General features: G+C 36.7%; 1 protein-coding gene across 1 annotated transcript in view; it reads left to right on the top strand.

Moving 5' to 3' along the window:
- The window catches only part of RANBP3L (RAN binding protein 3 like), a 96,665-nt gene that overhangs the window by 80,125 nt on the left and 4,100 nt on the right, over window positions 1-12,440 (top strand). The window contains 4 exon segments of the mRNA XM_007953241.1: window positions 330-450; window positions 2,673-2,815; window positions 7,119-7,308; window positions 7,742-7,836. Of these exon segments, the coding sequence (XP_007951432.1) occupies window positions 330-450; window positions 2,673-2,815; window positions 7,119-7,308; window positions 7,742-7,836 (549 nt within the window).

The following is a 12,440-nucleotide window of genomic DNA, read 5'->3' as shown; positions in this document are numbered from 1 at the left end:
TCAAGGCTCAGGGGTCCATGATTATCTTCTGTGTCTGTGTTAATTGGTTTCCCTTTTCTTTGTTGAAGAGGGTCTGTGCAATCCTTCTGCCTAGTCAGCCATCTTGCCGGAACTCGACTTCTCACTTTTTATCTTTTTATTTTTTGATGTTTGAACCATTCAAAAACTGAATGTTTTTGAAAGTTAAATAAATTTTAAAAGTTGGCTTTTAGATAATTAATAATGGTTATTCTGATAAAAGAGCAAATATAAAATTGTTATAACCCTAAGAAATGATTCACTTGGAAAAAATTTCTATATATTTGACATTTAAAAAAATTGTCATCTAGATCAATTGCAAGCTTTTTATATTCAACAACACAACACAATCCTGGATTGAAAAGGGCAGAGGAACACTGAGACTGAACGACACAGCACGCAGCGACTGTGGAACATTACAGTCGAGACTAAGTAAGGAATTCAGCTCATTTTGTCAAGCAAGCCCCAACTACTCAGGGTCAAATTTCCAATATAAATACACATCACTTTCTGAAGATGTGTTTTAAAATACATCAATAAATCAGACTGTTGAAAACAATGTTGCTTCTAGTGTGCTAGAAAAACTTCTTGTTTAAAGTGAACTCTGACGTCAGACTTCTTGGGTTCTATTCTGGCTGTACCATTTAATAACTGATTACGTGGGCAAGTTATTTAATCTCTTTGCCATACTTGTATCAATCTCAAATTGGTGGCAATCTCAAACTGATAGGACATTAGCAGTGTATGACTCAGTTAATGAATGTGAAAATGTAAAGCACCTATGATAGAGCCCAGCACACACACTTTCTTATTATTAAAGGTATTTGATTAAAAGAACTTATTTTGTAAAGTGAAAATAGCTTTGGTGAAAGAGAATACATGCACCCTAATGTAAGGCACTTGACTGCTAACCAGAAGGCTGGCGGTTCAAAACCCACCGGCCACTCCTCAGAAGGAAGATGGGGTCTACTTCCGTAGTGATACTGCCTCGGAAACCCAAGGAGGGGTCACTATGAGTTGGGTCCGACTTGATGGCACATAACAACAATAACAACAAATGTATCTTTGGCATTTCAAACATTATGTGGATATTAGGAAAAAGGGTCCATTTCTAAGGAAAACTGTGCAGTTACAGAATTCTGCAGGCAGAGAGATGGTCAGAATCAAGTCAGTCAAACTGAAAGACACAATGGTTTTTCTTGCCATTAAATAGTATTTTATTCTTCAAAAATTACTTGAGGAGCTAAAAAGAAATATATTCTATTATGCACAATAATTTATTACATTAAACCCATTTTGTTAAATACATAAGCAATTTACTGAGTTTCACTATTATAAGCAAACTGTAAGAAATTATCTGTGTACACCCATGTTAGTTTTCAAGTGAAATCAGCCAATGCAAACCCTGTGGATCACAATTTTGGTTTGCCACACAAAAAAGACAGACTGGGACATTGTTCAGAAGCCCAAATTGAAAATGAGCACCGACCAGAGATCTGAGTGGGGTGTATGTATTCACGGGGCAATATTGGAAGGTCAAAGCTTTGGAGGAGAAAATTGACTTTCAGGTATCAACCTTAAGAAATAGGAAGGCATAGATTTCAGACTAGGAGAATAGGAGTAGTGTCTTTAGTTCTGCAACTGGCAAGCAAGATTCTAAATAACTCAACCAAGTATTATTCCCAAGGCAGGTACTACTTGTTCTCTACACTCATTTAATTCCACTTTCTCCTGCTGCCAAATGAAATAAAACACAAAAATATATTTTTTCTTTTTATTACATGTAATTATAGGTAATTCCTACATGTTCATTGTAGGAAGCAGAAAATATGGATCATCAAAAAGAAACAAAATAAACTCACTCATATGGCTTACCTTCCTGAGACAGCCAATGACGACAACGTATCCCTTCTGGATATTGTTCTCTGTATACATAGATATATATAAATATTGTAAAATTTGTGGTGCATGGTGGTCATATGGCTTTATAACTGCTTTCCTTACATAGTGTTATCATGATGCTGTTTCCACATTAATAAATATCTTTAATATTTTTAATGGGTGCATAATACTCTCTTGATTGGTTGCATCATGGTATTTATTTAAATAATTCCGTATCTTGGACACTTAAGATTTTTGTTTCAGTTTTTTCCATTGTCAACAATTATTCTTGGACAAACAGTCTTCAAACTAAAATTTTAATAGTTCTAAAATTTTTACCATTTTTTAAATATTATAGTAGAAATTATAATTTTGGCATTTAAACTAAAGAAAAAGTCCTCCATCTTTCAATATAATAAAGCCCAAGTTAAAAAAAGAAAAAAGAAAAAAAAAAACTCACTGCCATCGAGTCAATTCTGACTCACAGCAACACCCACTGAGTTTCCAAGTCTGTAAATCTTTACGGAAGTAGATCACCCCATCTTCTTTCCAGCTGATGGGTTTGAACCGCTGACCTTCTGGTTAGCAGCTAACCAGAACCCAAGTATAGTTTAAAAGCCAAGTGATAATCTAATCAAATTACAATTTAATAGTGGAAATACAGTCTGATAAACAACTACAAGATTTACTTTGCTTTCAAAAAAGGCAAATTCCTCTGGAAGACTAAGGTAATCAGCTGTTCTAAGCTTAATGGATTCGCCTTCCTGTTTTAGTTATGCGCAATCAAGGCAGCCTGAGGCTGATTCTGAATAGCAAACTCTGGGCTCAAATGGAGATACAAAGAGCAAACCATAAAAATTTACAAATAATGGCTACTGATTTAGAAGACTACAGCATCAAAATATTTTTAGTTCAGGTAAGTGAAAAATTTCTGTGATAGAGGATTATCCTACTATATTTATAATGTCACTGCTAGTTGATTCCGACTCATAGGACAGAGTAGAACTGCCTTATATGCTCTCCAAGGCTGAAATCTTTATGGAAGCAGACTGCCACATCGTTCTACCATGGAGCAGCTGGTGGGTTTGAACTGTCGACCTTTCAGTTAGCAGCCAAGTGCTTTTTACCACTGTACCAGCAGGGCTTCTAATACAAGTCTCTGCAATTTCTTTTTTTCATTTTATTTACACAACCTGTATCATTGACAACATACCAGCCATTCATTATGGTTGTTTACAGTCTAATACACACCTAAATTTTATATGAAATTTAGAAATTAACCTCAAAATCTATAATAAGCAATTGGTACCTATTCCAAGACATGTGTATGATATATGTTGTCAAAACTCTACCCTTTTCTTTACTAATCAAATTATGTCAACACTTTTGCTAAGTTACTGGTGAGTACTGTCAAAAATGGCTCCTAAGAGGGGGTTAGTGGAATCCACAGCCTGAAGCTTATACTGCACGCTGACACAGAAGCGGCTTTGAGTCACTGGAAAAGAACCAGTGAGAAATGGAAAAACACAGGGCTAGCAAGTCAAAACCACCATCCAAGGGATAACAGCAAATTCCAATTCTGGGCATGAGTCAGTCTCCAAGGTAACAGGATGGGAGCACAGCTTTAGCTGTTCTCTGCGGCAGGAATGCTTGACCTGAAATGCAAGATTCAGACACAGAAAGTCCAAATAGAAAAAGGAAAGAAAAGGCTCCAGAAGACTGGAGAAGACTGTGTACCCAAATGACTCAGGCAGAAAATGACAATACAAGTAAATTGGTTGCCATAGAGTAATGGTAAAGTTGAGAAATGGCTACTGATGAAAAACCAAATGTTGTATTAACTACCAGGAAGTACACTGTTAGGTTTAAGGGTTGTTGGGTATTAAGATGTTACGTGTAAGATGATGTTTAAACCCTGCTTGCTATTTCGGGTGATAATCTGATATTCTGCCAGTCTAGGTCCCCACTGGTTCTGAGTGGGTAAAGCAGCCTGCCAGAGACTGAGACTGACTGAGACTGTTAGTCATGATTAAGCCTAGTTGCTCAATACCTGACCCATGCTGATTTAAAATATGTGTGTGTGTGTATATCTATATCTATATATATATATGTGTGTGTGTATATATCTCTATACATATATAGATATATATTTTGTGTGTGTATATATATATATAGTGGCAAAATATTCATAAACTACAGATAATGAAACCAAACGCAATAAAAAGTAATTCACAGTTCTACCCCTAGAGATGACCATTATTAACATTTTGGCCTTATACTATATTTCATAGCTCTGGTAGCATAGTGGCTAAGGCACTTGACTGCTAACCAGAAGGCTGGCGGTTCAAACCCACCAGCCACTCCTCGAGAGGAAGATGGGGCAATCTACATCTGTAGTGATACTGCTTCAGAAACCCAAGGAGGAGGTCCGACTCAACTGCACATAACGACAACAACAACTATATTTTATATATATTTCAACTTCTATGTAAGAGACCAGTTCAACACCTGGCTGATGCACCTAATGTGCAGCCAATAGTCATCTTTGTCTGGGGAAGCTTGTGTGTTGTTATGAGGCTGAACAGGTTTCAGCGGAGCTTCTAGCCTACAACCAATGAAGAAGAAAGGGCTGGTGATCTAGTTCTGAAAATCAGCCAATGAAAACCCTGTGGATCATAATCATGTCTGACTCAAAACCAGTCATGGGGATGGCACAGGGCTGGGCAGTGTTTCTTCCCACTGAGCATGGGGTCGCCATCAGTTGTGAGCCAACTCAACAGCAGTTAACAACATATATGTGCATGTGCATATGTTTATGTGCATATGTGTGTATATATATTCATGTGTACCATACTGTATATACTGTATGACATTCAGGCAAGTTACTTAACCTTTCTTAACCTCATTTTAGTCATCTATAAAATAAAGACAATAACAACTATAACTTAAAAGACTGTGGAGATTAAATAGCTAATATATGATTATGAAATACACATATGTAACTTCCTTTTCGTCAATGTTAATGATTTTTCTTGCCATTAAATAGTATTTTATTCTTCAAAAATTACTTGAGGAGCTGAAAAGAAATTATATTCTATTATGTATAATAATTTATTACATTAAACACATTTTGTTAAATACATAAGCAATTTACTGAGTTCCACTATTACAAGCAAACTGTAAGAAATTATCTGTGTACATCCATGTTAGTTTTCATGTGAAAAGCTTTGAACTTGCCTTGCCAAATTTCTCTCCAAAAAGACTGAACCAACTCATTTTCCCAGCACTTTGTTACGGCACTTATTGGGTATTATGACTTTTTTTAAGCATTGCCAATTCATTATTCAAACAAATATATTTTATTTTTAATTTCTTCTTCTGAGTTTCTTGAATGAAACTGCCTGAATGAATATGGCAAAAGGAAATATATTGACTACTGAAAAGTATATTTAAAATTTAATGTGAGTGAAAGTAGCAAAATAGTATTTATATTTCAATTACAAATACTCTTTCAGTATCTGTTCTTAATATAAACAACTTTTAAGGAAAAATTATGCCTTTTCACATAATGTAAAACATTCAATTACTTGTCAACAAATATTTATTCAACACCTACTCTGCAGTATCTAACACAATATGAGAAAATATTTTATTTAATTTCTAGGTAGGTGTTTTATTTTCTCAATCATAGTATAAGCCAACTTAATATTCAAATCAAAATTATAATGGAAGACTCTACTCCCAAAAAGTTGGCATGTAATTGACCCCACCGCTCAGTTCTCAGCTTTCAAATGCTCGGCAAACCTCTAGAAAGGCTGCAAAGAGATAAACTTTGCCAGATGGGCTTTGAAATTGTGAAAAGACCAAAAAAAAAAAAAAAAAAAAGAAAGAGAAAAGTAAACTCCTGCTGTATTACCTTAAAGAGGCTTGACCTTGATGTCAAGAAACCTGGGATTCAAGTCCCTGACAATTTGCTATCTGGGTAAACTTGGACAGGGCATTTTATTTTTCTGAGCTATTATTTTCTCATTTCTAAAAAGAGGAGGAAAATGGTTACATACTGAATACCTGTGTGAGGTGCTTTGGCTATATAATAATGTTGTTGTTGTTATGTGAGGTCGAGTCAGACCCGACTCATAGCAACCCCTCCTTGAGTTTTCCAGGCAGTATCAGTACGGAAGTAGATTGCCCCATCTTCCTTCCAAGGATGGGCTGGTAGGTTTGAACCACCAGCCTTCTGGTCAGCAGTCAAGCGCTTTAGGCACTACGCTAGCTTATATTGATAGCAACAATCATTTCCTATCTAAAATTAGCACAGAAAAGTATTGGAAGCAAGGACTTTTGATGTTTATGGTGCAGTATCACAGACCACTCTCATGAGTTATGCTTCCTCATAGAGCTATATGCCTTGAAGGGGATGTCCAAGCAAAATGATGTAAAGGAAGTGGAAGCTTTTCTTCCCCTTAGACCTACAATTTTCTACAGTGTAAATCAGTGGAGTGAGGATAGTCTGTTGCATTTACTGGTCAAAGATCAATTCACAATTTTAATCTTATGGCCTGTTGAAGGCTGGCTGTAAAACTATGAAGAGAATCCCTTACGCAGACAACATAAATTATGCCAAGATACAATCATGACTTTTCTCTGCAATAAAGAATAGAAGAGCTTACTTTCTTAAAATCCTTTGGCATATTCTTTCTTCCTTAGGTTTTGTTTCCCTACTGGATTTTTGTCTCTCTGCTTTGGGTTTTCTTCAAAATTTATGGCGGGCATTAAAGAGAAAGATTGTTGTTGTTAAGTGCCATAGAGTCGGACCCGACTCATAGCAACCCCTCCTTGAGTTTCTGAGGCAGTATCACTACAGAAGTAGATTGCCCAACCTTCCTTCCGAGAATGGAAGGATAGGCGCTATGTATATGCCCATTGATCAAGACAGAGCTTTTTTATACTCTATGAATGATTACATTGCCATCAACATAAACAAATTCAAATAAAATTTTAAATTGCAAAATATTATATTCTCAATTTAAGATGCAAAATTGGGAACTTCCTTACAAAATTATTCACTTTAGTTTGTAGGGTTGTTAGCACTTCTTTGTATTCTAGATTTACACTATATAATGCTTTTGTTATTAATAGAGAACGATTAAATATTTGTAAAATGTGGCTAACATTATTAAGTAATTTATATTATTAATAACTTAATTTTCATCATGCAGGCCAGTGCCAAAGACACAGGATATCTGTATGCAGCAATACATCATCGTCTTGTTGCACTTCGAAGCTTCCTTAAGCAGAAAGATGTAAATCAAGCTGAAAACCATTCAGAAACAGTCCTGCAACAATTAAGCTGTGATAGCTGTGATGAAGATGATGATGATTTCATCCATGTCTCTAAAAATGGATCAAGTAAATAACTTTTCTTTAGTTAGGACAGAAGTTTAAACTAGAAATCTTATGCACAACCCTAAAACATGATATGTAACCATCTTAATGCAACATTAGAAACAATGGGAATAATGCAAAGTGTCAATGATATAACCCTTGCCCCATGTTTTCCTGTTCTCACTCAGTATCTTCTCCAGGAGGTACTGGATACAAATACTAAAATCTTATGTAAGCAAAAAAAGTTTAAGTTTTTGGACTTTATAGCCCACAAATTAAGGAAGGATTTAATTATTTGAAAATGTCATTAAAAATTATTAGCAACATTTCCAAATGCTAATTATAAAAATGTAGATTCCATCTCTTTCATTTTCTCATTGATGAATATTCAATGTTCGGTTGTATTCTATGTTAAATCTAATACCATATAATAAAATATTTTAAATTTATATCACAGACCCTTCTAGATGAACCCACAAACAATTGGTTGCCTATTCATCAGCACTACCTACTATAAACATGACAATATTTACAAAAAGACTGGTCACCTCAGTGAAAACCCTAGGCTATGCTAACTAAATGACAAAATCCTATTCATCCCTTGAAGTGTATTTCTAATGGAAAAGTTTAAGAAATATAATTAGTTGCAATTAATTTTTTTATTTTCTGTAGTCTAATAATTATGTTGTTTTACATTTTGATTATTTTGGAGAAAATTATAGATTTAAGAAATAGACTTCTGAAATTCAAAATTCATCAATTTTTAAGAAGTTAATTTAGAATAGAATTTGATAATTAATTAGGACTCTTCATCACACTGATGGATACAATAGTTCAAATTACAAATTACTGGATTTGAGAAACATCTCACTATTTATTTTTTCAGTAATTCATTATATCGCTATAAAACAAATATTTTACAAAACTTCCAGAATCATTTTTTGAAAAACACTAGAACTACATGTTATCTCATTAATCATTTTTATTATCTTGTAAATGTGTATTTTCATTTAACCATTGGATTTCCCAATATTGTAAGATTATATATTCATGGTATGAATTTCTCAGAGTATCTATTCTTGGAGTATTCACTGCACTTTGTATAACTCCTGACACATGGTCAACATCCAACAGTTGTTGAATGAATGAATAAAATAAAAGTCAGTCTTTATCAAAACAGCAAGTATAAAAAAAATCAATTTTGCTAATTTTTTTCCTTATTTATATAATTAAATTGTCTTTAATATTCTATTAGGTGTGGTTGTAAACAGACTTTTTTTCTTTAAAAAGTTTTACATTCAACATTCTATGTACATTTAGTTTCATTCCTCATTTACCATCCCCAACCCTAACCCAGTCTCCTCCCCTCCCTGCCCAGTAACACTCCCACCACACACCCCATGACCCTCAGTTATGCACTCCTGTGTGTCCTGTATCTCCTCCCTGTGAACGTTTCCCCTCTGGTGCCCTGTGGTCGACTGCTCCAAGGGATGCATTTCCATTGAGTATGTGGGTGCATCACCCTGGGTTGAGTGGTCTGCATGTACATCTTGTTTACTATTGGGCTGAGAGCTAGTCCCTGGAAGTGAGCTTTATACCAGGCCCAGAATGTATTCTAAGACCATAGTATTGGGAGTCTGGTAAGACTCCATCCAACCAGTAATTCTGGTCATTATTGAGTTTTTGGACTTTGTTCCACGTTTTTCCCTCCCATTCTATCCAGGATCTCCAGATTTGATCCTTTCCTGAGTGGTTGGCATTGGTAGCTGGGCACCATCTAGTTCTGGTCTTGAGGACCACCATGTCTTAGGGGTGATTGCTTCCAGATGCCCTTGTCTTTTTTTTGCACTCTTCTTTGCTTCTGACCATAGGAGACCATTAGCTGCATCTTAGATGGCCACTTGAAAGCTTTTAGGACCCTAGCACCAATGTAGGATAAGGAACAAGACTTTTTTTTTTTATTAGGATTTGGGTGAAAATTTACAGAGTAAATTCACTTTTCATACAGCAGTTCACATATACTTTGTCTCATGTCATTGACCAAAATTTACAATGCAGCAGCTCCCCTCCCACTTCCTCCCCATAGTTACCTCCTCCCAGTGTCCATCCCTTCATACTCTTCTGCACCCTGAGCTATCTCCCTGTGCATAAGCAGCCCTTCCTTCTCCCATGATTGTTCTCTCCAGGGCGTGTGTCTACTTGAGGTAAATAGAGGAACAAGACTTATATATATATTCTTGTGCCAACTGAGTCTAGTGTCCCCCAGTACTATGGTCCTGAGTTGGAAGATCTGTTGGATATCTCTCCCACAGTGTCTGGCTGAACAGACTATTTTTAAACAAACTTACCATATACAACCAAATTAGTCTTTTTCTTAAATGCCATTATAGTAGACTACAATGATTTCAATAATTAGGTAACAGAGTTTTTATGCTTTGAGATTTGTTTCAGAGAAATCTATGAGCCACACAAAAAATCAGTCTCATCTTCTACTGACAATTTAGGAGGTAACTAAGGAGATGGAGTTTTGAAAACTGACCATGTTCAGGCAATAGTGCAATTATTCCTGCCACCACTTCCTTGGGAATAAAACCAAAACCAAAAGGGAGTAGTGCCTAAGACATCTGACTGCTAACCAGAAGGCTGATGGTTCAAACCCACCAGCCACTCCTTGGAAGGAAGGCTGGGCAATCTACTTCCGTAGCGATACTGCCTGGGAAATGCCAGGAGGGGTTGCTGTAAGTTGGATTCCATAGGCAGCATTATTTGAGGGGGGACAAAAATTAGTCTCAGTACTTATTGCCGTATTTTATTTTTCCACTCAATGATATTTCCAGTTTGATCACTCCACAGCTTCCAATGACTTTTGATTGTGTCCCTAAAGATTCAAAACTGCAAAATGATTTTTGAAAATGTTTTTAAAAATGACAACATAGTTGGAATAAGGGTGTATTTCACAAAGTGCTACTTTGAAGAACAGTATTTATTTGCACGTATTCACGATATATTTTGTGTGTGTGTGTGTGTGTCATTTGGGTGAAAGTTTACAGAGCAAATTCACTTTCCATACAGTTCACAAACTTTGTCTCATGACATTGACTACAATTTACCACAATGCAACAGCTCCCCTCCCACTTCCTTCCCATAGTTACCTCTTCCCTGTGTCCATTGCTCCATGTACTCCTGCCCCGAGCTGTCTCCCTGTGCATACACTGCCCTTCTATTCTCCCATGATTATTCTCTCCAAGGAGTGTATCTACCTAGTGTAAATGTTCACTTCATATGCCTATCTTTTGTTTGGCTGGAAGCCACAAGAGTGGGTTCAATTCCAGACCTGAAGGGCTAGGGGCTATGATCTCAGGGGTTCGTTCCATCAGGTTCTATCAGATCAGCAAACCTGGTCCCTTTTTTTTTTGCAAATGATTTTGAGTTTTGTTCCACATCGTTCTCCTACTCTCTATCCAGGATCTCCTACATAGATCCCTCTCCAAGTGGTTGACAGTGGTAGCCGGTCACCATCTAGTTCTTCTGGTCTCACAGTCATATAGGCTGGGAATCACATGGGGTACCAGTCGCTTGGACTAATTGTTTCCGTGAATCTTTGGTTTTCTTCATTCTTCTTTGCTTTGGATGAGGAGACCCATCGTTGCATCTAGATGGCTGCTTGCAAGCTTTTAAGATTCCAGTTGCTATTCGCCAAAGTAGTATGTGAAACAATGTTTTGTGTAGTATGTTATGCCAATTGAGCTTGATGTCCCCTGCGACTATGGTCCTGAACTCACAGGTCCAACTACTCGCTCCCTTGGAAGGAAGGTTGGGCAATTTACTTCCACAGTGATACCGCCTCAGAAACCAAGGAGGGGTCGCTATGAGTCGGGACCAACTTGACGGCACATAACAACAGTGGGTAGTTGGCTATGGCCAAGAAGTGACTACAACCTTGTCCCTTGTCATCTCTACTACATACCTGGGAATTCTTATAGAACATACCAATACACTTGTAGAAACATTGCCTGCCAACCCTACACATAGTCTTGGGCACACTACTCCCTGCATAGACATACCTAATAGTTCACCCTGTTTACCTATCTATCCATGTTAGCCTTCACTTACAACACAGTACTGCATGTGCAAAAGGGTTCATCTTTGTTGTCTGTACTTCCCATGTACCTCTCTCTGTCTTCCTTTTCCTCAATGCCACCATGCTAATCACTCACATTTGGTACTTTGCCCTTCTCTTCACCCAAATTGATACTTGTGTCTATCTATCTTACAGTGTTCCATCCCCTTCCCTCTCACCCCTGGTAACCAACAAAGAAGATTTCCTTCAATATATAAACCTTGAGTTTTTACAATAACAGACTAATACTATATTTTTCCTTCTGTGATTGACTTATTTCACTCAGCATAATGTCCTCCAAGTTAATACATGTTACGCAGTGTTTTGCAGATTCTACGTTATTCTTTAAGGTTGCATAGTATTCCATTGTGTGTATGTACCATAGTTTGGTTATCCATTCTTCAGCTGGTGGACACCTAGGTTGTTTCCATTTTTGGCTACTATAAACAGTGCTGGTGATGAACATCGTGTGCATTTGTCTGTTCCTGTCCTGGCTCTCACTTCTTTAGGATATATACCTAGTAATGGAATGTCTGGGTCAAATGGTATTTCTAATTCCAACTTTTTAAGGAATCGCCATAGTGCTTTCCACAGTGGTTGTGCCATTTGACAGTCCCACCAGCAGCGTCCCAATCTCTCCCCATCCTCACCAGCATGTTATTTTCTGTCTTGCTGAACTTTGCTACTAGTGCTGGGAAAAGATGGTATCTCATTGTTGTTTTTATTTGCATCTCTCTAATGGCTAATGATTATGAGCATTTCTTCCTATGTTTGTCGGCCACCTGAATATCTTCTTCGGTGAAGTGTCTGTTCATGTCTTCTGCACATTTTTTAACTGGATTGTTAATCTTTTTATTGTTGAGGTGTTGGAGTTTCCTATAAATTCTAGAGATAAGTCCCTTGTCAGATATGTCATTGCTGAATATTTTTTCCCAATCTGTAGGCTCTCTTTTGACTCTTTTGGAGAAGTCTTTGGAAGCACATAAAAATTTAATTTTTAGAAGGTCCCATTCATCTAGTTTCTCTTCTGTTATTT

The sequence above is a fragment of the Orycteropus afer genome, unplaced genomic scaffold, assembly GCF_000298275.1.
Source record: "Orycteropus afer afer isolate SDZICR_OR568_19922 unplaced genomic scaffold, OryAfe1.0 scaffold00378, whole genome shotgun sequence".
NCBI lineage: Eukaryota > Metazoa > Chordata > Mammalia > Tubulidentata > Orycteropodidae > Orycteropus > Orycteropus afer.
This window is presented reverse-complemented; position numbering and strand designations above follow the sequence as displayed.